The sequence below is a fragment of the Temnothorax longispinosus genome, chromosome 2 (assembly GCF_030848805.1).
Source record: "Temnothorax longispinosus isolate EJ_2023e chromosome 2, Tlon_JGU_v1, whole genome shotgun sequence".
NCBI classification, from domain to species: domain Eukaryota; kingdom Metazoa; phylum Arthropoda; class Insecta; order Hymenoptera; family Formicidae; genus Temnothorax; species Temnothorax longispinosus.
This window is the reverse complement of record NC_092359.1, coordinates 5,972,669-5,998,362: the sequence shown is the minus strand read 5'-3', so window position 1 is coordinate 5,998,362 and position 25,694 is coordinate 5,972,669. Positions and strand designations below refer to the sequence as shown.

The 25,694-nt window shown below is 38.3% G+C and overlaps 2 protein-coding genes across 3 annotated transcripts; one reads left to right on the top strand and one right to left on the bottom strand.

Moving 5' to 3' along the window:
- Positions 1 to 8,347: 8,347 nt before the first annotated feature.
- Positions 8,348 to 18,783, bottom strand: Kto (mediator complex subunit kohtalo). The gene is made up of 12 exons (XM_071769962.1): positions 17,769 to 18,783; positions 16,780 to 17,540; positions 15,891 to 16,671; positions 15,264 to 15,589; positions 14,525 to 15,056; positions 13,849 to 14,442; positions 12,050 to 13,764; positions 11,508 to 11,936; positions 10,936 to 11,419; positions 10,318 to 10,586; positions 9,753 to 9,914; positions 8,348 to 9,659 (listed from the first exon to the last, which is right to left on the bottom strand). The coding sequence occupies exons 1-12, from the start codon at positions 18,313 to 18,315 to the stop codon at positions 9,432 to 9,434; spliced, it is 6,828 nt and encodes a 2,275-aa protein (XP_071626063.1). The 5' UTR covers positions 18,316 to 18,783; the 3' UTR covers positions 8,348 to 9,431.
- Positions 18,784 to 19,508: 725 nt separating this feature from the next.
- On the top strand, positions 19,509 to 25,285 carry Tm9sf2 (transmembrane 9 superfamily protein member 2). 2 transcript variants are annotated; one of them, XM_071769987.1, is made up of 15 exons: positions 19,509 to 19,946; positions 20,442 to 20,509; positions 20,644 to 20,737; positions 20,841 to 20,976; positions 21,605 to 21,726; positions 21,816 to 21,939; positions 22,064 to 22,203; positions 22,312 to 22,488; positions 22,992 to 23,136; positions 23,283 to 23,460; positions 23,587 to 23,746; positions 23,812 to 23,963; positions 24,024 to 24,135; positions 24,213 to 24,384; positions 24,475 to 25,285. In XM_071769987.1, the coding sequence occupies exons 1-15, from the start codon at positions 19,824 to 19,826 to the stop codon at positions 24,540 to 24,542; spliced, it is 1,971 nt and encodes a 656-aa protein (XP_071626088.1). In that variant the 5' UTR covers positions 19,509 to 19,823; the 3' UTR covers positions 24,543 to 25,285. The 2 variants fall into 2 exon arrangements, with proteins under 2 accessions (XP_071626088.1, XP_071626087.1); XM_071769986.1 differs by having other exon boundaries at positions 22,980 to 23,136.
- The last annotated feature ends 409 nt before the right edge of the window (positions 25,286 to 25,694 follow it).

The following is a 25,694-nucleotide window of genomic DNA, read 5'->3' as shown; positions in this document are numbered from 1 at the left end:
ACTGTTATATAAATATGGAAGAGAATACTTAAAGTATGTTATGCGACATTCTCCGTGAAATTCCATGTAATGTGTCCTACTAAACTGATGATTTTAAATATCATTTAACACACAAACAATCTCTTGTCAACTATGATTTCTTATTTCCCTGCATCTCTCACAAATTGATTGATCGGTTTATGATTATTGCATCGATTGATCAATCAACAAGTGACAAGCTTATCAAACTACTCCACCAAAAACTTGAATTAAAGCGTGATATCCTTTCATTAAAAATAATAATAAGCCGCATCTATATCATCTTTGCAAGAAAATCTATTCGATAGATAAGCTTAGACTAGATGGTAGATATTTCGGTATTCCGCAGCATCTTTCCAGAGACGAGGATATCGACTAGAGGTGGCGACCGATGCAGTTGGAGAGTGCTGCATAAGCTTGTTAAGACAAGACAAGGCGAGACAAGCCAAGACAGGACAAGACTGCATCTTCGTGTCCCGGCCTCCCCTCGACCCTCAGTGCCTCAGACTCGTGTAGCGCAAAAACGGGACCTACCGTACCGACGTGTCCCGAGAGGGTTGCTCGTCGGATCGGACGGACGATGTCAAAGAAAAGGGGACAGCGAGGGTGTGTAAGAGGGAAGGCGAGTTGTGTGAAGGCGCAGGCAGAACAAGCCGCGAGGATGAGAAGGGACTAGGAGAAGAACGTTGTGGGGCGCGGGGCAGGATGAGGCTGGAGGAGACTCTCTCGAGAGACAATGAGGCCGTTCACGAGTGTCGCAACGAGTGGGTGCACTTCACTATTGCCAACTCAGGCCCTTCAGGCCTTCCAGACCTGCAGCATCTCGCGCGCCAGCTAATACACGCCGCGCCGCGTCGCAACCACCACCGTGAACAACCACCGCACGTAGGATGTGGCCACAGGGGGAATCGAAGACCTCGAGAGAGACCCCATCGTCACGTCCGCCGATGTATCCTGATTTTTAATTTGCTCGCCGAACCGCGGCGAGCTTACGCTCCTGCTCGACGTGAACTCGCGCGGATCGACTGGCGTAAGAGATGCGGTATTCTGTTAACCTCGTTAACACTCGACTGATTGACTTGTTAATCTACTTGCACTTGAATATATCAGACAAAATAGATAAGGACGAAAGAAAGAAATCGAATAACGCCAAACGCACGATATACTTATCGAAAATATTTCTGCAAAAAAGTAAGGCCTAATCTGAGCATTAAAAAACGCTCATATAATTACAATAATTGAATAGTTGTAAATTGTTTTAATAATATACAAATATGCGCTATTACAAAATAAATAAAACAAATCGGATAAAGATACATATACTAAATCCCCGGTACGATATCCGTTCAACCAATTATAAGGATAGAAATAATAGGACGTGACGTTTATCCTTTTCCGGAAACAAAGGCAATCTCGTTGCCCGACCTTGTTATAATTCTGGTGTAAGTTACGTCAGCGTTTTCGTGAATTACATTCGAAGATGAAATACAGCTTTTCGTTTAACTCGTTAAAAGCTATTGTTCTATTTTTAAGGTTGAATCAAGGGTTAAAAGATTACCTCCCCTACGTATATTTAAATAATAAATTTGCATTTATAATAGAAATGAAAGCTACATTTGTAGCTTTCATAGATTTCATTGTTAAATGTTCTCGTTTAAATGGAGCTTGAAAAGCACGAAATAATTTGTCTAAGTTTCACTCGAGATTTAAAAATAAGTTTCATAAAATTTATTTGTGCTATTTACTTCTAATTCTTTGCCATATCAGGAATTACATCTTAACGTCGACAAGTATTATAACTTTAAGTAGAAAAATGATAATACGTATACCTATTAAAATTAAGTTAGCATAATTTAATTTTTTATATAAAGAAGACATGCCTTTATCAATTATTACTATTTCAATCTTAACCGTCAAAAAAAAATTTATTTATTTTGTTTGCGAAAATATCTTACAAATTTCTCCGCTTCCGATCGAATAAAAGATTTTATGTCTTTTACAGTCCCATTGTTATAAGAGATATACGGTGAAGAGAACTGATGATTCAACCATAAATAGAATAAAGGTGAAAGCGTCATGATCAGCCCGAGATTCGAGAGAGAAAAGATTCGTGGCTCTCTACTTCCGAACCTCTCGAACGAGGCGAGAGGAAATCCCTTTGAATCGTTGCCGCACAAAGAAATCGCGAAACTCGTTTCGTCCGTTCGCTTCCTTTCAGTTTTCCGGAACCGAATCTTCCTTCAATTTAGTGGCGTCCACCGCCGCGGCGCGAGGGACGCGCTCGGGTAATGCATCTTCATCCTGCTCGTATTTAACTTGTACGAAAGTTTATCGTCAACTCGGCAAGAAGCAGCCGGACTCATCCCCCGATACATCCCTCCCCGCATGCGCGTCCTCTCCATCCCTCAGTCTTGCCGACGTGGTCGACGTGGACGAAGAGAAGAGGAACGTCTTCGTGGGTATAAGCCGAGAACGCGCGACGCGACATAAAACAACCGCGACGCCCGCGCCGGGCGTCGTCGGGTATCGTCGATACATAATCGCGCCGTCGCGTCGGGAAAAGTTGCATTCTCATGCCGGAAATGTCGCGGCAACGCGATATTCCGAAGGTCCCTTTAAGTAAAGGTCCTACCGCGTTAATGTCAAACCGCTACTTCTACATACCGAGTATAGAAAAAGTCGGAAGTCTTCGAAGAATATCGCGATACGGTTCCATATCTCAAGCAGAAACGAAAATACCATAGCGATCGAAGTTCGTTTATTTATTCAATATTCAATATTCTAAACAAATCGAAGATAAAGATAAAAGTAATCGAATGTATTCGTATTATTTCACGTAATGTTTCAATTCTTTCAGAACTGTAGAAATAATGTAATGAGGTTATTGAGTATTGTATATATCTGAAAAACTGAGATAAAAGTGAAACGACGCGACGGTTTAAAAATGTATAAAATGACGGTATAAAAACGCTGTTCTAAAACTAACGCATGTGTATATGAAGCTTTTATCCTCTTTCACGAAATCTAATTAAAGTTTTATTAATCACGAACGATATTAACTTCACCAATATTTTTATATAAAATAAAATAAAATCATACATTTTTTTCAATAATTTCAATATGTGTCTTTTCCTCAAGCATCATAATTAGTTATAATATTATACCTTTTGAACTAAATATCACTGCAAATCCAAGTTATACTTATTATTTTTATACGCATAAACGTTTAAAAATGACACATTTGCCCGAAGCTCTTTTTACATGTTTCTTTATGTATTTATAAATTACGTCATTTAATACGTTAAATCGTGTTAAATGACGTGATTTAAAACAGAAAGAAATGCGTAAGAAGAACTTCGGCTAAAATAACGCACTCTGACTTGCAGTGATCTTACAAACCCATAAATCAATGATATATGTATAGATATACACATACATGCATGCACATATGTCTTTAATGGCGAAAGCAATCAACGTGGATAGGATAAATCTCTCGATACGGATAATAAAAGAAAAACAAGAAAAAAAAACGAAAATCGGTGCATTTCGGCGTATGAGTAATTTCGTGCACGAAAGAGCCTGTTTTGCGGGGATAGACGGGGATAACGGAGAAATATGACGACGCGGAACTCGCGGAAGCGTGCGCCGTTGTACGATAGTGCGTTCAAACGGTTAACGTAACGGGAGCGTGTGGAGACGATAAACGATTTTGGGTGGCGAAAATGTCCGGTGGCGGGGAGAGATTACGCGCGGCCGCCGAGAGATACCTTAATCCGTCGACTGACTGGCGGATCCTGGCTAAGCCACTATCAGGAGCTTTCGGGCTTGGCCACCAGAACGGGACGGGACGGGACGGGATATGGGACGCGATGCGCGCTCGCCAAAAAATGCGGCTTTATTAGGTATCGCGGATTTACTTCGGAACGGTCGGATCAAAGCAAAATATTAAATCAAATGGATAATGATGTTCTGCCCGCTATACGCATTATGTTTCTAAATATTTTGAATACACGCCCTATATAATTTGCGCAATAATTTTATTTTAATAAATAGAAATTACGCGCGTGCATATATCAATACGAGGTCTTTACGCAAATGTGTGATAATTACAGGCTCGGGTCATTTGCGTATGTTATATGTGCAGGAATTCGATTAGAGCTATCGGGAAAAAGGGAACTATATCGTTGAAATAAAAAATCACTCACCGGCCGATGCGCAACAGCGGAGTTGTGACCCCGCATTAATCTGAAACATAAATATTTTTACGTTAAAGCAGTGCTCAATAGTAACGACAACGATACTGCCCAAGTAACGATAACGAGTTACAGAATCGCGGTCCTGGCACAATTATGAGGGCATAACGACAGCATAACGAGTTACAGAATCGCACTTCGCACTATGATGCAAAGGATGACAGCAAAATAATAAATAAATTACAATTACTCACCTCACGTTTGCTCCGCTGTCACCCGATGCCTCCCAGGCCCCCTCCTCCTCTCCATGGTCCACCACCGATGTCGCATCTCCGTCGGCGCGCTCACTCACGACTCCGACGCGAAAATATCTTTCACTTACGATCGCGCGACACTTAGCACGGCACTCCCGGTATTAATCTCGCGACGCGGCGCGTACTTTGTCACACGACGATGGAAGAATTAAGTCGCAAATGCTACGAACTAAACTGTACGATCCGCACGACGCCCGTCGTCGACCCGTGATGCCCCGCAGGTAGACGCGACGAGCGAGTCTAACATGGCGGAGAGAATTTCGTAAATCACGCGGCCAACTTCACTCGCCAGGAAAAACCGTCGCGCGTCGCGTGGACGCTACACTTGTTGCTTGTCAGACGACTTCATTGCTTACCTGTAATCATAAATTATCGATTTATTAACATTGTGTCTATCTCCCATGATCGCCAAATATCGAGACACAAATATCAATTAAATACACGATTGAGCATATGACGTTAATAGACACCGATCGCTAATTAAACACGTCGTGACGCTAGCTTGATTTGGCGTTCGCCCGTATCATTTATCCGTGCTCCGAAAACGAGTTTATTCTGAAGCCGCGCGACACGACGACGACGCTAACGCGAGACGCGAGTCAAGTTGACGATTGCGAAAAGCGAGATCGATCGTCCGAAAGAATGGAAAAGAAAAAGTCAATATTATCGAACGCGATATACATACTTCAGTGTCGGTATAAATTCCGCGAAGCACATGTATTAAATGAACATTCGATACATCTGTTTTCCGTAATCCGAACCGGCGATTCGTGTACCTATATCGTGTATTATTCCACGCTGTGTACTCCGAAAATAGTGACTTCAAAAAATAGGGCCGCGAGCGGACGCACGGCATGGCGATTGCACTCGCGAGCGCGATTACCTACTCGCGTCAAACGAATATATGAAGCGTCGCGTACTTGCAAGAGAAAGAGAGGTGAAGCACGGTGCTCGGATACCTCTGTGTGCACTCGTGATACGTGAATGTAAAACTATCGAACGCCGCGCGGCCGGCCTCGATCGCGGGACGATATTCCACCGTCTTGCGAATATATGCGCGAGATTCGGAGACGAGGAGACACGCAGCTCCGCAAGCGTCGCGTACTCGCTTACCCCGCATTTTTTGCAATAAGCGGCCATGTCCGGTTATTCTGATTGCGAGATATTGTCGAACTTACCGATACTCCGCGGACAATGGACCGACCATCGGCCGAGGCTCTCTCTCTCCGCCTTCATTCAATTGATTACGATCGAAGCAGCTGATTCACACCGTGTCGCGGCCGTGTCCTGATGGGAAATGAAAACTGTCCCCCCCCCCCCCACCACCACCACTGCTTACTTCGGCCACTTCGCGCGCGCGGCGTATATGTGGCCGAATTTACAACGCGCGCGATAACAAAAACACCCGATTGGCCAAAGCAATGAGATGATCGTTTGAATTCCGAGAAAAGCTCCCTAGCGACAAACGCAACGGCAGCTGGAAAATAAATACAGCGATTGTATGCACGATTATTTCATGTAGATTCTTTCTTTCACGCGTAATAATAAATTCGATCGCGCGACCGGGACGGTATTAAGATTCGAATTAAGGATTAATCCCGTAATTTAACTATAATTAACTGCGTTCAATTCCAGACATTAATTAGCGGTACGCGAACTAAAACCTTGTGAGAAACGTAATTTACGTAATTAATATACGAATAAGCTTTAAACGATCAGTATAAATTCGTGTTAGAGTTCAGAGTAGAGTTCCATTTAGCACTTTACGTGCCGTTTAACGTATAATAAAGCATTTAAATAATTAGACAATATATAGCAATAGTGTTAATATAGTCGGCATAAATTCTGATGTTATTAAGAAAAATGGATTTATTTTATAACGAAAGTAACAGGCAGCGTAAAACGTATACTTGTTTTATTGCATTGACCAATTACAATATAAAAATAATTATAATTAATAAAAATATCTTGTACCTATAATTTTATTTCACACATTTTTTCAAACGAACGATCGAACTTCAAACTCTCGCGACACAAAATTTCGATGTTGCTGGCTTTACCAGATTGGTTTTTAGAGGCTCGATATTTCCGTGAGGCTTAGAACAAATTTTTCCTAAATACTTTTTCTTCTCTAAATTTGAGAGGAGAGATCTTGTTCCAAATCTCACCGAAATATCAAAGTTTTAAAGATTAATTTGGCGAGGACAAAATCGTGATACTCATTGAGGTATTGCGTGCCACGAAAGTTTCAAGTTCGACCGTTTTTAAAAAATTTCTGAAGGTAAAAGATGGACATTTTTTAAATAATTAATAATATAATTATTTTTATATTTATAATTGATCAATGCAATAAAATGAGCATATAGTTTATGCTGCTTTTTATTTTAGTTATGAAATAAGTCCATTTTCTTTTAGTAACAGAATTTATGGCACAACAAATATATATTAACACGTATATATTAAACGCATGTATATCACATATATTAAAAACACATGCATATATTTAAAAAATATATAATCCTAACAAGAGTAGACCTTCACTCTAAAAATTAGATACTCGAATGATAGGTCGTCTAAAGTAAATTTTCGATGACCTTCCAACTTCCAAGAGGTGGCGATCGAATAAAAACTGATGATTTTTAATCGAAATTGAATTCAAGCTGAATAACTTATAAGACGTGATTATATCCAAGTGTGAAAGATTCAATCGATTATTACGTACGTTGTGTGCGTGATGGAAAAGCTAACGCTGCAGCCAGCTACCGTGAAGACATGAAAATAACCGCCGAAACCGTCATCCAATCAATAACGCGACTCGCTACTTTTACAATATTACCATCAGCGAGATACTATTAAAAAACCGCAAATCCGTGGATAAATGACGCTTTTATCTGTATATAGAAATAATGCAAAGCGATTATCGAGCATCTGCGAGCATGATCTCAATCACTCAATATAATAATCGTTTTCCTTAGAAAAGCTTTATTTACCCATAGAGTTGCAGTTTTCTAGAAAAAATATCCAAGACTTTTATAGAATATATCTAAGGTTGATATTATCGCGACCATATCAGCGTACACCGGCTCTGACTGCCACTTGCTAAAAATCGTATACGTGCATTTCAGATTTTCAGCACAATGAATATCGAAGTGCAGCGTCTGTATAGTCGACAAAACGCAAAAGATACAACATTGCAACTAGAATAATTCTGATTAGAATAATTGAACAGACAGAAAATAGCAAAGTATCGCACGATTTTCACGGAATGTATCGTATTGTCACGCGATTACGAGCACAAAAGGTGCCGATCGAAATATCAGGATTACCTGGAACATTGACTGACGCTACGATTGCACGAAGCTTACTTGAGGAATTCTCGTGTATATTTCTGAATTAACAGGATTTATACGGAGTGAGAAAGAGGAGAAATGGTGATCAATCTAAATTGATCACGCGCATAAGATTAATTTCACTCCACGCACAACAGTCCAAGAAGGGAACAATATGGAGACTCGATTACAATCTTTTTAGACGCACTGAATACGCAATTAGATCTTGCGGAAAATAAACGCAGAAAATGCGAATAGAATGAACAGAATCGTTATTCAACACAGAAATAACTTTAGAAATGTTTAATAAATGTTAGAAACAGCCGTATAATAGAGAATTATTACAGCAATATTATTTGTAATGTAAAAATAAAATAAAAAATATTTTAATGTATATTAAATGAGATAATTCGTTTATTTATTTCTTTTCTTTTTGTACAATATCGGGAATGAGGAAAATATCGAGACGCATGCTAGAAATTAAATTCGCAACTTATTGATTTATTATCTTTATTTTGCCAACTATTTGAATTACGCAGTTTTGTTCGAGTCTGTGTGAATTCTATAGTAGCTACTGTCATTTCTTACTGAGTACACTCATTAAATACTTATCTTTATTTCTATCATACACGATCAATGTGTTAATATATAATTCTATGTAAAAAATATGATATACAAATACCGTTTAAATAGTCAGATAACAGTAACAATAAATTTACTTTATAATATAAATTATAGTGTGCCTGATCTTATACCATATGTCTATCATTGTCGTTAATACTTTAGAGACTACATATAATAAGTGTTACATTCCTGTGCTTCGTGTTCCGTTACAATAACCGCTATGTAAGTAATGGCAATCGACACGTCTTCTCAAGATAACATTTCAACATTCGAAAATGTCTCCTGCAGCCTGCTTTATCTAAAAAACCTAGAAATGATCGTCTTCTTGGTTCGATTGGTCTATATTGCTCGAGCATATTACAAATATTATTTATAAAGAAACAAAACACAGGGACGTAACAATATTATTAATACTTTACAGAGAATTAACATAAAAAAAGAAAAAATGTGCTACAATTTAGAATTTTTATATCCTGCCTTAGCATATTGGGTCAATAAGATCATTAAAACATGACTCTTGACACATCAGACGTAAAAAATCTATTGTATATAATACACAAAGCATTCTCTTCTTTTATGTCCAATTAACCTAAAGTGTAGTCGCAATAATTAGTTATTAAAACATCTAATTAGTAAAAGTCCTGGCATTCAATTTAATTAAATTTTGAAAATGATTTTTTAAAATTTGTGTAAATTCTGAACATGATTTTGTTATATCCATTGTATTAAGAAATACGGTAGTATGTAGCCAAATACATAAAATATTGACTGATAAAAAATTACTGCAAGTCCAATAAAAAGATCTTCCTTTAGATAATGTCTTTTGCTCTATCGCAAACCTTGTTTACTTATTTAGCAGTTTGGAATTCAATGAGAGAATCTGCTTTCATTTCTACGTATCTAACCAACAGATATTAAACAAATTCAATTTTTCCGTTAGAAAGCCTGAATCTCTAATAAGGTGGTGGTTGATGCGAGTAGGAATGTTGCGGTGGTTGACTCAAGTGTCTCTGTAAATGCGTCACGAGTTGGGGCGTTGGTTGCTGACCACCAGCAGCACCTTGCTGCTGCTGTTGCTGCTGTTGAGCGGCTTGCTGCTGCTGCTGCTGTGCTTGTTGTTGTTGCTGCTGCTGCATAGCCAACATTTGTTGTCTCATACGCTGCTGATTTATCGCTTGTTGCTATAAAAAAGTAAAGACAATTAATAATAATAATTCACGAATTCTTTATCGCACTTCTGCAATATATCTTACAATGATCTTTTAAAGGCATACCTGTTGGAACTGCTGATTTTGTTGCAAGCTGACATTGGCCGTGCCTACCCCCGCCACTCCTACTGCACCTGGTTTTCCAGCAGATTGTCGGTACGGAGGAGCAGGTTGGTTTTGCACACCTCCACCCATTGGTCCCATTGCGTTCATTGTTACATTTGGCGCCTAAATGAATAAGATGTATTTTTTAGCACATTTATTAAATCTTATGAAAAACAATTCTTACGCTTATTTTATCATGTTCTAACGTAATATCGCGTTGATGCTAATTTATATAAGAATTATCATTAGGAAGTATAGAATAAATATATAAAGCCGAATGTAATCTACTTCAGCTTAAAAAATATTTTAAATCCTTTTTTAACAAAAATATTCATTATCTAAGTTATATTTGTGTATTGAAAAGTGAAAATAAAGATTAGAAAAGAAATATGGTATAAGTAAACATGTATATTTGTAAAAGAAGATAAATAGGGTTGGTTTCGAGTTAATTATCTCATTATATTATTAATTCATTATCTCATTATAATATTAGATATTAAGAATATATACTTATTGTTAAACATACCTGTAAATATGGCGGCCTCGTGGCGGTAGGCTGCATTCTTTGTTGTGGCATATACTCCTGTCCTCTTTGCGGACCCATCATTTGCTGCTGATTAGGAAACATCATATTTTGTTGTTGATTCAAAATGCCTTGTTGCTGCTGCTGCTGTTGTTGAAGCAACTGCTGCTGCTGCTGTTGCGTTTGCTGTGGCGTCTGTTGCTGTTGCTGTTGTTGCTGTTGCTGCTGTATCATTTGCTGTCCACCATATCCTGCATAATTTTGATTCATACCTGCAGAAGAAAATTGATTAACATACGCTCAAACAAAACTATACAGATATTAATTGCATCCAGTAAAAGACATTAGCATTTACACATTACGACCATTAATATTGTACTTTTTCCATGTTAAATCGTACTTGCTTAATATTTTACAATACGTCGCGCTTATTAATTGTTTATTATGATTTTAACATTTTAAAAAATTTAGTCTAGTAATTTACTGAGACTTAAAAATAATAGATTGAAAGATTAAAAAATACTGAAAAATATTCGGAAGAAAATTAAATAATAATTACGACACTGCCTCTTTCTGCTAATACAATTCTTTTAATAATATCCTGACATCGTTTTTTTATACCTTGTTGAATTCCGGCATATATACTCTGCTGCTGTTGTTGTTGCTGCTGCTGCTGCTGTTGCTGTGCCGCAAACATGCCTTGTTGTGGATTTATGCCAGGCGCTCCGTGCTGCGCTCTCAATTGTTGCCTGATGAACTGTTGCCTCTGCATTCCTTGGAACGCGTTTGGTCCGGCAACCGGTGTGGCATTCGGTGGCTGTTGTTGCGATCCCATAAATTGATTGGACGGTAATCGTAAACGTAACATATTCGACAGAGCTTGTTTGGATTGATTATTCATTCCCGGTCTCTCGTAACGTGGTCCACCGACCGGTGTAGGCGGCAACTGTTGATATCCGTACTGCTGCGCGGGTGTGTGAGTTTGCTGATTACTGTACCATTGCTGTTGGGGTTGTGGGGGTTGTCCAGTAAACATTCCGGGCTGTTGTGCAACAGGAGCTTGTTGATTACTGAATGCCATTTGTTGCAATTGAGATGGTGGTTGCTGTTAATTATAAAAAGAAAGAAATGTAATAATAATGTATTAATGATGACTTTTGTTTCCTCGTATTATATTGCACAGTTAAACTCACTTGCATCTGTTGCGATATAGGTGTTGTAGGCGTAGCAGCACCTTTCGCTCGTCTGTTATGTCGTTTATTTTTCATGGCTTTCCCTTTACCATTAGTATTCGCATTACCAACTCCGGTGCTACCGACACTGCCACCAACTCGACCTGGTGAATCGATACTCATCGGAGTGTCCGCTTTGCCAGGTTCCGATTCCTTTTTATCCGGCTCCAGATCTTCCGGTGGTAATGGAGGTGGATCCAGATAATGGCTGGCTGGACGAATTTGACTGTGTGTGTGATATCGCAAGAGTTTATGCGCATTCTGATATGTAAGCGGTTTGCGTTCCAATCGGACAGCTCTAAACCAAGCCCAGGAAAGTGGCGCAGGATTTTTATGACCTTCTAAGATTTCCCATGCTGACACTCTTTGAGAATCGCATACTTGCAGTCCCTAATTTTAAATACAATACGTTATACATTTTGCATATACTAACATGTTTTTTCACAATAAAAAAATTTAAAAAAATTAAATACTTCTCAAAATAGAAATCGATCCAAATATACCTGCTTCTTGTCGATGCTGTCGAATCCAGCGATCTTGTTGCCTTTAGTATCAGTCAAACATCCAACGGGTTCGCACGTAATAACTTCCATAGTCAGCTTCGGTAACGGTAGAAGTTGTCTTACAAAGCGAATACTCGAAGAATTTCTATCACCCAGTTCTTTTTTCAATTTTTTCATTAGATTTTGATAGTGTTTTTTATTTTCGTCTTTCTCGGACTGCGAATCTGATACTAACGTGGAGTGAATTAGCGTTGCTAGCATATCTATAACGGTTGTAAATAATTCTGCATTATTATTCAAGTCTATAACACCGTAGCTGACCAGTTGAACTAGTAGAATCGCCCAGTCCGTCGTAGCAGTCGTATTTCTTTGTATCGTATCAAACACACCTCCAACGAGACTGAATCTTAACTGCAACGCATCTTGTAATACTTCTCTAGTTTTAGGATCTTCAGAACCGATATGTTTCTCCTCCTTACTAGTATTTAAAAATTGCGAAAGCTGCGAATGTAGGGATGTCAGTAAACCTTCTCTTTGATCATCCTGACCCTTCAGGCATGTTAGTACAAGTGACAGAAATGGTTGGTGATTGAACAGTGAAGGCGACTTGGATCTACCTCTCTCGCGGCCTGCTGTTTTTGACCAATTACCCGATTCTAACACTTGCCCTGCCACTTTTAATACTCTGCCTTGCACTGCACTCGGCAACTTGGAAACTAACGGAGCAACTAACCATATAGAACCCGATCTTTTGTCAGGTTTATTACTTAAGGTATTGTTCAACTGAAAAACGTCGATTGCAGCTTTCGCAACTGTATCCAACCATTGAGAAAGTTCACTGGAGCCTGGCGCAAATTGCTTGTACATAAGCTGTAAATCTAACCAGGACATTCTTAGACTCCACTGTTCCAAATTTTCCAAAATATTCGTAATATGTGTCTTCTGATCGATAAAGGCTTCGGTTGGTGTTTCGGGATAGCAGATCATATGTAATAATTTTTGGGCTTGTCGTGGCGTAAGCATATTGTCCAGCAGCATGTCTTGATGACAAAGCTCTTCCGGGTTTTGTAAGCATCTCTCCAACACCCATTCTTGGCTGCAGATCTGACGCAAAACGTGATGAGCAAAATCAGAAAATCCCTTAACATTTTCCGTTGTCATGCCGGCGCTACTACTAGACGAAGACATAGCCAGATCGAGGCCAAGATCATCGCCGCCTCCCAAGATATCACTAGTTCCCAAAATATGGCTGATTGATAGTTCACCAGGCCCGCTACTGCTCACCCCGACTCCGACTCCAACACTGGCCGGGCCACCTCCTTTACTGGAATGGCTCAAGGGTATATCGACTTTTTTCGGTGGCTGCTTAGCAGCTGTAGCATCCCCCACGACTAATATAGCCTTTAGCACTGCGAGTACTGGTCCTACTCTTATATTATTATGTGCAGCTGCCAATAAATGTCTATCGCAACTCAATTTTATGCTGTAACCCCTCGAATTTCCACTTGGAAGCGGATGAGGACTCGTACTGACCGAATACAAAGCCGGCTGCGGACACTCGACAGTTTTAAAGAGTCTCAGTAATAAGTGACAAGTTAAACGTGCACCTGCTTCCACTTCGATATCAATATCTCCGCGACCGTCGTTACAAGTTTTCACCAAGGATGGTAGTGCTATATGCACAACGAAATCTTCCAAAGAGAAACAATGCCTTGCTGTAATATAACGAGCTGTTAATAGATTAACAGAGAGAGTTAAGTAATATATCTTTTAATAAATGCAAAATATATCCCACTTACCAATTAAAATCGATGTGAATATAGCTAGAGAATTGTGAATAGTTAAATCTTGTACATCAACTTGATTTAACACATCGATGTAGAAAGCAGAGCTATTGGAGGAGCAACAAAGTGCCATAAGTACTCCCAACCATTCGGCATTGAGAGCATTACAACAAGCAGTTAATTCTGCGCACGTTATAGCAATATCATTCAGTTTATCGTTATCCGTCTCGCTGCAAACCGCAACAATCGCGTTGCAAACGAAGCTATAACGATTGGCCGGTGTCTCGTTCAACTGTCTCGCCCATTGCGGTTCAATTTTTCCACCCCTTCGTGGGCTGTTGAAGACATCCACCATAAATTGCGAATTGTAAACGTGACTCGAAGGCGTTGGCTGCAATGTGCTATAAAGAGCAGCTCGAATTTTCGGATATGCATTACTAAACGCCTCCACTCCGTGTGATTTTGTTTTCAAAAGAGAACAGGTCGAATATAAGTCATATAAATGTGCTAATACGCATCGTTCGGCGGAACTGCAGTCGCTCGGATTTGATACATGTTTCACTACTTTGCAGAGTAAATCAAATACCGCTGTCGTCTGCTCGGGTGATACTGTAACAGTCAAATTTTTATGTATATAATATAATGTATAAAAATCTCTAAACATATGTGTAAGATAACGATTAAGACTTACATAATAAACAGCAGTGATATCTTCTTAATACGCCAACTACGTATAAACTTAGATTTGTAGTATAACTTCGAACTAATTGACTATTTCTAGCTGTCAATTGTGCCTCCACTTCTGGTAATTCTTTCAGAATTTGTATACAAACGTCAATTAGGCCATATATATTTAATGCTAGTTCCATCAGATCGAAAAGAAAGGCTACATGCTCGTGAACTGGTAAATAAGATGAACCAGCCAATGCAAATGTATTCAACATTTCTATCACTTGCGTGGCACACTGCCATGTTACAACGTGTTGATCGAAATAACTTAGATTTTGAAATTTCATAGTAACAGCTTCAAAATTGAATTCACTTCGAGAATGCTTCTTTACTTTGCCCCCTTCGGCAACGTCAATACTGAATTTTTTCCCAAACAATTTACATACTTCTTTTGTCATTTTTTTAACAACATGTCTGGCCTCGTCTCTGACACGTCCAACACCATAAAGTAATACATGTCGCTGATTACAGTCGTGCTGGCTACATGTCTCGTCCTATAGATATATATCAATAGATTAAATAACGTCTATAAATTGTATGCAGAAGAATTTAGCAATATTAATATTACGATAAACGTGTATGATCTGTATCTAATAATTCCACCAAATTTACAATATATTAAGCATTTGTTTAGAGAAGCTTAGTATCTCATAAATTTGGTGAAAGATCATTTGACAGAAAAATATATTTAAAAAAATTACTTGTGGTAGCGGAAAATGAGTGGTGTATAATAAGTGTCTGCTATGACTTGATGGCATTTTTGAATCAAGACTTTCATGACCTCCGTGACCAGTCAATGCATCCTCTTTGGGGCTGTCTGGTGCATCCATGCTATTTTGTTGATCTTCTTTAATGTGTTGCAATATCTTGTCTAAATCGTCATCGATTTTACTATCATCGTAATCCATAGTACGTCCATGATCCGGTACTTCCAATTTAGTCGGCTTTAAATCTATACCCGGAAAGAGACTATCTTCATCGATCGGCTCTCTATTGCTAGGTGTTCCGGGTTTGCTAGCCACCGGACCTAATTAAAATAAAACAATTTCATAATTAGGCAAATTTATCAAAATTTCTAAAATATTTTGATCTATATAGAATTAATCATTTAATGTCTGCATTAAGTATCTTTGCGATTTACTTTCAATATATTAACGTGTTGTACCGTCTCTTGTGCCAAATTATTATATTAAATATGCTTAGAACACGAGATACACATTCTTTAACTTTAAAATGTAAATCCACATAATAATTTAATTACAATGATATCTTTATAAGCGACTAAAATAATTAAGTAATAATTTTTAAATAGGTAAATATATATCTACCTTGTATAAGATCACCTCTCGAAATAAGAGTGCACATGTACGCATCATGTGAGAAAACATCATGCCTTATCAATTCTGAGAACAGGTGAACTAAATTTGTAAATTGAGCCTTAGATTGAGTCGAAGTATTATCGAGTACCGGTGCGTCCACGTCTAAGAATTTCATAAGCAGCGGTTGAAAGATCGGAAGCACAGGTGGACTCCCATTACTACACGTGCTCTCTTTATCATCGTTATCGTTAGTCTCGCCAGTAGCTTCACTCTGTCTCTTTTCGAGAAGTTTAGCAACCGCCATCGCCCTGTGTTCCCCCCAACGTTCGGCACTCACAGCCCATTCACACAGAATTTCAACTACTGCAGAATCCTGTTGTGGATTATATTCCGTTTTTGTGTCACGTTCGTTGGAATTATCTTTCGGTGGTGGTGTGAAGATTTTTCCGTACAGGGTGTCGAGCGAATTAGAGCCGTCCATTTTATCAAAACTGTGCCGGTCAAGGGCGTCCAATGCGGCTAACACTTTAGTGGTCGTCGTTCCAGCGCTGCTTTGTTGCCACTTGTCGCACGACCATCTGCCTTCAGCTGCCTGAGATCGAGCTCTTATATTTTCCTGCGCGATCCTTAACTGTTTCATTGTAGGATTGCCAGAGCTCGCGGGTGGACACGGCAAAGCTGCGGGAGGACACGGTAAATAGTCTAAAGGTGATCCGTTCAAAACTGACGGAGCCTTTCCTTCGCCAACGCTGTTCCAGACCAATGACGTGGGACACTCTAATGTTATGACCTAAAATTCAATAAATTTCTTTATCACATGATACTATCAATTTGATCAATTCTTACCACAAGCAATGTAAATTAGCACTATAAAACATAGAATAAAACTATCGTTTACCTGTATTATAGTGGATAAACTGTAAATTACATCTCTGTGGTGTGCACAGGTCAAATAATCATTGAAAGCAGCTGTCAAGAGATTTAATTGTCCTTGGGTAACAACAGTAGTATCCTTGCTACCATTAACTTCGTTCTTAGTAATGGACGGACTCTGCGGATTGTTGTTGCTCTCAACATTATTGCACATATGTGCCAATTTACGACAGCATAAATATGCTAGTCGTCTGGCCAGTAATTCAGATTGTATAAACTCCTCTAAATATTGCAGAGCTAATGGCAATAGGAGCTTCAATATGCCATCTTCTGAAGGAGAAGACCTAATCTTATCCAACAATTCTAGAATCCACTGTAGCAATTCTTGTCTATCCAACAAGCCTTCTTCAAACATATATTTAGCCAATTGTATACAGTAATGCCATTGTTTAAGCGCTAATTTATGCTCCTCATTCATTGTACTACTTGTCGTAGACTGACTGCTTGAAGTAGGTGTGGGTGGTTGATTATTGACAGAGCTGTTGCTCGCATTATTGCTCGCACTGTTGTTATTAGTAACACTGTTATTGTTGCTGTTGTTGTTGGTGCTGTTACTGTTGTTGCTGCTGCTGCTACTATTTGTTGCAGTAGTCCCATTACTGGCGGAGGAACTGTTTGCTGTACTATTATTGTTACTAGTATTAGCAACATGATTGCCCATGTGATAGTACTCTTGCAGTTTAGACAACTGATCTTTCAAAAATTTTATGAGGGTACCTGTCCATTCTGCCAGAAAAAAACAATTATATTTTTATTATTTAATATTTTTAATATCCTTCAAAGTAAAAGATATAAATTTTAATTGTGATAAAAAATAATGTAATGTGAAATAGTTTAGTAAAAATACAATACACTTTAATAGGTAAATAAAATAATCTTGACGTTATTCTCTGTTATTTTCTCAATTTCATTAAAATAAAACTTTGAAACACAAAATAGCATTGAGGTTATTACCTGTGGTTGGATCAGGCAACTGACGCTTCTTTATCTTGGCTTCTGAGACTGCAACTGTGTACGCCGAACTGAGTTTGATGAACCAAGCTGCCCTCAGCATTGGTACCTGATACTCGCAGAGCATCATAAAAATCTCTTCTTTTTTATTAAAATTTGGAGCCTTCTTCGCAAGAGCGACCAGTGGTTTGCTGCCCGAGAGATCCTTGAACCAAGCCTCAATGCCGTTCTTCGTCCTAGCTGTTACCGGCCAGAAGTTATCCTTGGGATTGATCTGCTGTCTCTTCCTACCGGTGTCGGGCATCGTCGCGAGCTCCTCCTTCTTGGCGAGGATCGCGTTGAAGTACGCGCCGACCTTGGCAGCGGTGACATTGTAGTTTCTGCCCGTTCCAGATTCATCCGTCAGCTGGGTCGTGGTGGCCATAAAGCCATGCTTGACATTCGTAAGCGAGAGCTCGTCCTCCTTTTGCTTCAGCTCCTGGGGGTAGACGTCCGGGGGACCCAGCCTCGGCCTCTTGAGCGGCCTCTTCTCGTACAATATTCCCATCATGGTACAATTAAACGCGAGGGGATACAGCCGTCAAGGGAACGCCGATCATGAGCATCGCCGGGGCTCGACGACGCGAGCGGGTCCGTTGCCGTTCCGCGCCGTATTTTTTAATCACGAGCACGCGCGACGTGAGCAACGTCTATCTACCGACGTCGCAGGTTTTATTTACATTTGCGCGCATCATCACAGATTACAACGACATTCGCATCGAGCCGCAACGACGCTGTCAATGTCACCGTACTACCGCGGCATGGTGCATCGTCGAGGTATACGCGGGCATGATCGAAGGATCGAAGTTCAGCGCGAGCAAATTTATTTACATAATTACACTGTTCATCTCCCACTGTTTTCTCTCTTTCGGAGTATCTACAAACGCGTGCACAGACGTATATCTTATCTCGAGAAACTACAGCTGTTCCAAGCCGTCCCCCAGACCCAGCTGAGTGTCCACGTTCAATTCACGTATTATCGAGTCTCATGATAAGACAGAGGTTTGAATTGAACCTAAGGTAAGAGAGAGAGAGAATGCATTTTATGGTATGTTACATACATCCAATGCTACAGCCACTCATCGAGCAATCGAATGTGATTAGTCGGATTCAAAGGTATTCCATTGTGACTGGTTTGTCCCTTTGGAGACCGTAACCGTGAACCAATGAGCTGTAGTAATGGTTGCATGGTCAACATCTGATTGGTGATTGAGTTGCGATCCCTTTTGGGTGCATCTAGGGTGCATCTGTTTATTGTTATTTTTTTTCATGTCCCCAACGGAACTATATATAGGTATAGTTTATTTATTTTTTATTATTTTTACGTTATCGGCACGTTTATGTTAACATTCTTTTGAATGTTTACATTCGCGAGCGGATGATAACGGTAATAAGAGCATGAGAGAACGTATAACGGATGCTTCCCTTGTCCGATATTGCACAGTTGAGAGAAGGAAAGAGGAGAAGCGGTCATCTTCCTGCTGACCAAAATACTCTCTGATTGGCGAGTTCGGTATTTTGTCCAGCCGATTTCTAGAGAAATGCGGATCGCCAAATCTGAAAAGTCTTCGCGTGTCTCTTTCGCGAGTCGGGCGCGAAATTTAAAAACGGAGTAAAGCGCCAAGCGGTTTGTTTGGCCTCGCTCGGCTGGGTGGCACGCGGGGCGGGACGAGCGAGACGGGCGATTATTAGTCACCCCCGGAGACTCGTGGTCGTCGCGCACTTCATGACGTGTCATGGCAGCGCTCGAGCTCGAGATGTCGATGTGATAATACGCGTTTTGGCTCGCGACTCGCGACGACGACGTTTCGCGCAATCCCACGCAGCGAGAGAGCGAGAGAGACCCCGGCCGTGCCACTCCGCGGAGGCGTGCGCGGCGTATGATGCGATCGAGCGCTTTCATGTAGAGTGTACGAGAGTACGTATCACGGAGGAGACAGGAGACGGGAGACCCGAGCGGTACGACAGAGACAGACGCTTCTAGGACGACTCCCCCGGTTGACTGCGACGGCGACGGCGATGAGAACGACGACGGCGATATTCTACACGCTGTGCGCGTTCCACGGCGTCGTGGCCTTCTACCTGCCCGGCCTGGCACCCGTGAATTATTGCAAGGCCGGCGAGATCACGCCAACCTGCAAGGTACAATAGCGCTAGGGATCGCGTTGGTTATGAACGACGGAGACGTGTCGATTATACATATACGTCGTAAATTGTTGTACTCGCTTGTACGTCCCACGTCCTTTGTATCTTTCTTGCGAATTAAATTGTAGTACATAATCTCTGTCTTATCTCGGATAGTACCTTATCCGGTTGACTCCGTGTACAAATTTGCCACTACATATATACATATATATGTATATATATGTACATGTGACGCAAATATCACTTGGCAAGTTTGTCGTTTCTCTTCAGCTGTATGGACCTTTCTTGATACATGCACTGTACAATGTTATTTTTATATAAATTTTGCTAATAATTATATATAAGTGTGTAGTAACTATTATGTATATATGTATGTACACTGCAATGTGTATTATCAAGCAAGATTACATAGCTTGATATGATAACGTTTGAATTCTTAGTATTGCAGTGTTGGTTGTATCGATAATAAAACTGTGTGTGATTCTGTTTTAGTCTGAAATTAAACTGTACGTGAACCGTTTAAACACAGAGAAATATGTCATACCTTACGAATATAGTCAGTAAGTAATATTATTATGTGTTAAATTTCTCTATTACATTTATTAGTGTATTGTATATTACATTAAAGTAATATACAACACTTATATGTATAACTTTTGTAATAATTTTTTAATATTCTATTTTTACAATCTAGTTTCGACTTCTGCACGGCAGAGGATGGACAGTCCCCAGTTGAAAACTTGGGACAGGTCGTATTTGGGGAACGCATACGACCGTCTCCGTACAAGGTATAGTGCAAAGACCTAAGACTAACATTCTTTTATAAGAGAATCTTGAACTTGAATCCTAAATTAAAAAAAAAAGTTAAAATATATTTTATTTCATTTTTAGTTGGAATTCTTGAAAGATGTCAAGTGTGCCACCGTTTGCAGAAAAGTGTACACTGGAGGTGACGAAAATTCGGAGAAGAAGTTACAGTTATTGAGAAAAGGAATAGCAGTCAATTATCAACATCATTGGATAGTTGGTAGAGTATCAAATGCATCAACCAATTGATTGAAAATATTAGTGAATGTATTGTAATTTCTTGTTAAATATTTTTCGTTACAATAATTGTCTGATATATTATTTTATTGGTATATCTCAATAGGATACTGTAACTCCAATTTATACAATTTTATATTTAAAAATTGAAGAAAGAGATGAATGACTCAGTAATTTAAAGATTTGAATAAATAACAATTTGTGATAAGCAAATATAAGACAAATGCACTGTCAGTGCAAATATATTTTGATACGTTAAAGAGTTTATAAGAGTTGTAAATTATACACAAGAGTTTAATATAATTTAGAAATAAATTCTGAAGTTATATCAAGCTTTTATGTTTTAAAGTGCAAAAATATATTTTTGTTTTAACAATAGCAGTTGGTTTGTATTTATTTTGTTGTTTCTATTATAATTGGTGAACTGATTAAAGCTTATCAACTGATTTATGAAGAAAATTATACGAATTCATTATTTTATTTTATTATTTTAAAAGTTTAAAAATTCATGATTTTAAAAGTTAAAGTTTTGCAACTATACGACATGTCATCATTCTTAAAATAATTTTGTATTGACTTGCTAATGATTCTGTTAATTCTGCTTTTATCAGATAATATGCCAGTAACGTGGTGTTATCAGCTAGAGGATGAGCGACAATATTGTAGCACTGGCTTCCCCATGGGTTGTTACTCAAAAGAATCCAGATCTCAGCAAGATACTTGTACTATACATGTGAGAATGAATTATCGAATTATATTTTAAAATTGTAAAATTATACAATTTAATTTATCTGATGGATATTTCTTTATATTTGCTGATAGGGTCCGTACAACAAACCGAAAACTTACTATCTGTTTAATCACGTGAATCTTACTATAACTTATCACAGTGGTGCTTCGGAGGAATGGGGATCGTCCTTTAAGGATAACGGTGGTCGTATCATATGTGAGTATTTGTGGATCAAAATTGGCCTTTGTCAGTGTTTAAATTTACAAGTAAATCATAATTAACATTAAATTATTATTTCATAAATAAATTGCATTAATTGTACAAATTGTGTTTTTAATAGCTGTGAAAGTAGTGCCTCACAGTATTAAGCATACTAGTACAGTTGATTGTGAAAGTCAAATACCATTAGAGATACCATCCGGTGAGGTCCCAAGAGATCAGACGTTCCAAGTGACATATACGTATTCTATTAAATATGTGGTAAGTCTTCGCAAATATACAATAACACAAGGATATTTTAGTTGATAAAATTTAATCGTTTATCGTTTGTTATTGTGTTAAAATTTATTATTTTACTTATTATTCCAGATAAATAACACGATTAAATGGTCGTCGAGATGGGATTACATCTTGGAATCGATGCCACATTCGAATATTCAGTGGTTCAGTATTCTTAATTCGCTGATAATAGTTTTGTTCCTCTCTGGCATGGTAGCTATGATAATGCTTCGCACTCTGCACAAAGACATCGCGCGATATAACCAGGTACTTATATACTCAGTCGTGTTATATAATTTAACAACTGCACGTAATTTTTTTTTGTAGTATGCACATCTTTCTATATCTATTTTCTTACAAGCAAATAAATAATTGAACAGACTCTTGAAAACATCGCGTGATAATTTCGCGATATTTAGCAACTGAATGCAATATTAAAAGTTACTCAAAAAATTGCTGTTTATATCTTTTTTATCCGGCTACGGCGAAGTCAAGAAGTTCTTTATTTTTATTGAAAACTTTTAGATAAAATTTAATAAAGTTCTAAGAAGAGATATATTGATGAATATATTGCCATTAATTAATCTTGGAAATTTTATGAAAAACTAACTGGAGTACTAACCCTGTATTTTTAAAAATGCTTTGAAAAATCAAGCTTTTACAAAATAACATATATCATGAAAAGGTGAAGGTAACCAAATGTTTTCTTCACTTTTACAAGATTGTGATATCCGTTTGTCTGTGTTGCGATAACGCAGGCCTACTTCCAGATAGAATCAGGAGAAGACGCACAAGAGGAGTTTGGATGGAAATTGGTACACGGCGACGTGTTTCGCCCTCCGCGTAAAGGAATGTTGCTTTCGGTTCTACTAGGATCCGGTGTTCAAGTATTCTTCATGACGTTAGTTACACTAGGTAAACTGCACTCATCAGATTTATTAGATTAAATATGAGATTAATTTATTCAAGATTAATTGTGAACTTAAACGTTAATAAATTTATCAATTGTTTTTTCTTTTATTTCAAACGGTAAATTCTAAATATTGTAATCAATGCTACAGCGTTCGCTTGTCTGGGTTTCCTTTCGCCTGCAAATAGAGGCGCATTAATGACTTGTGCAATGGTACTGTACGTTTGTCTCGGAACTACTGCGGGATTCGCCGCTGCTCGAATATATAAGAGTTTCGGTGGAGAAAAATGGAAATCCAACGTGTTACTCACATCTATGCTTAGCCCCGGGTAAGACTTGTGTTATTTCCTGAGATCTAGTCTATCGATTCTGCTGCATTGAAAGTAAATTAATTTTGACGATTGCCATTTGTATTTGATATAAATTTATTATATAAATTGTATATTACTTTACAGAATCGTATTTAGTTTATTCTTCATAATGAACCTAATATTTTGGGCGAATGGAAGCTCGGCCGCAGTCCCTTTCAGCACTCTAATCGCACTTCTAGCACTGTGGTTCGGAGTGTCCGTACCGTTAACATTTATCGGCGCTTACTTTGGCTTCAAGAAAAGGGTAATTGTAAATTAATACTAGTTTATTATAATATGTCTGTAAATAATTGGTAAATAATGCCGCAGGCTTTGGAGCATCCAGTACGAACGAATCAGATTCCTCGACAAATACCAGAGCAGAATTTCTACACGCAACCAATACCTGGGGTCATCATGGGTGGTGTCCTGCCATTCGGATGCATATTTATACAATTATTCTTCATACTTAATTCCCTTTGGTAAGTGTTGCATATTAATATTTTTATCAATAAATGTTCTTTACGAGTCATTTTTACCAGGTCAAGCCAAGTGTACTACATGTTCGGATTTCTCTTCTTGGTCTTTCTTATACTTGTCATCACGTGTTCTGAAACGACAATTCTACTCTGTTATTTCCATCTTTGCGCTGAGGTAAATACATGCTTTGTAGGAAATCATACTTGTATATCTTTCGTGAAACATTGTGATATTAATCAATTTCTTTACAGGATTATCACTGGTGGTGGCGCAGCTTTCTTACATCCGGCTTTACTGCTGTCTACTTGTTAATTTATTGTGTACATTTCTTCGTGACTAAGTTAGACATTGAAGGTGCCACCTCTACGTTCCTGTACTTCGGATATACATTTATTATGGTTTACTTATTCTTCCTTCTGACAGGTGAGTATTTGTTTTATGTTTCGCTCGAAATGTTTTTAAAATACTGCTACCATTGATGTTTAAAAAAATAAAACTATCATTTTCTTTCAGGTTCCATTGGTTTCTTTGCCTGTTTTTGGTTCGTGCGCAAGATTTATAGTGTTGTGAAGGTTGATTAAATAAAACTGATGATGAGAACAATGCTTGTATGATAAATGAATGTGGTATGATGAGTGAAATTGGTCGCAACGAGAATGAGCGATAGTCGATATTATGTAAACCCGCGTTAACAAAAAAAAAGGAAGAGAAGTCCGTAACGATAACAATACGCAAATAATAGCGCACTTCTTCGCGTCATTATTGTTGAAATACATCGTTACAAGTATCGTCATAAATAATAGTTTATTTTATTAACGCGTAAGGTTTACAATTTTTGGAAAACGAATGTCGATATCGTTATCGACTGTCTGACATTCTTTAAGTATTTTCTCGAATAAGCGTCTAACATACATCATAATCATACATATTAATGATGTATGTTTTAGATGTCTGCAAAAATCTGTATAAGCATCTTGTTTTATTTTTCCTTTGCTCTCAAATGCTTGACTTACGTCGCAAAAACCTTATGCGGTGTGCAGCCATGATACGTCTCAGATTTAGCGTTTCAGATTAAATCTTCAATGTGTCACATGAAATCGATTCTGGTCAAATTCATTGTTTACTCATTCGTTTTTATTGCGAGAAATTTTTAATAAAACAAGAAGTATTAAACGTGCGTGCGCGTGTATAACGACATAGAAGTACAATTCGATTCTGATTGAGAAAACGGCGAAAGCGCACGTGTCGTGTTTCAAATTATAAATTAAATATGTAAGTAATAAAAAATGTACAAATTGAAAACTAAATTGACTATTAAATTTTACGTCTCTTCTTTTTCACTACCAAATAAATAACAGCATAATCGTAATATGTCTAACAGTCAATGTGCACACATTCTGTACTCGGATTTTGTAAGCTAAAGTACCTATAAAGTTAGCGTTGATAATGTTATTAGACGATTTTTGGCGATCGTTAGGTATGGTTTGGTACATATACCAAAGTTGCTATCGGTGGTTGCTATTGGTTCTGGTGCAGTTTGGTACCCTTTGGTTGCTTATACCAGAGTCACGCCAAAAATCACCTATTGATACGAATAAAATTATCAAATAAGTTTATATGCATATTTGCAATAAATTTTAACGATCGTGTTCTGTTTCGCGCTTTTCGATATTTTGTTGCTAATTTATTAAAACACAGTTCTACGATTGTACAGCAAATTAGATAACGACAAT

What these genes read in the sequence shown, in the direction of transcription:
- Kto (XM_071769962.1), bottom strand. Translation starts at nt 18,315, where the DNA reads ATGATGGGAATATTGTACGAGAAGAGGCCGCTCAAGAGGCCGAGGCTG. An exon ending in GAGAGGTGATCTTATACAAG is followed by an intron (nt 15,590 to 15,890) that starts GTAGATATATAT and finishes TATTTTAATTAG; the next exon opens with GTCCGGTGGCTAGCAAACCC. An exon ending in ATATCACTGCTGTTTATTAT is followed by an intron (nt 14,443 to 14,524) that starts GTAAGTCTTAAT and finishes TGACTGTTACAG; the next exon opens with TATCACCCGAGCAGACGACA.
- Tm9sf2 (XM_071769986.1), top strand. Translation starts at nt 19,824, where the DNA reads ATGAGAACGACGACGGCGATATTCTACACGCTGTGCGCGTTCCACGGC. An exon ending in TACGACCGTCTCCGTACAAG is followed by an intron (nt 20,738 to 20,840) that starts GTATAGTGCAAA and finishes TTTCATTTTTAG; the next exon opens with TTGGAATTCTTGAAAGATGT. An exon ending in ATTTCCATCTTTGCGCTGAG is followed by an intron (nt 24,136 to 24,212) that starts GTAAATACATGC and finishes ATTTCTTTACAG; the next exon opens with GATTATCACTGGTGGTGGCG.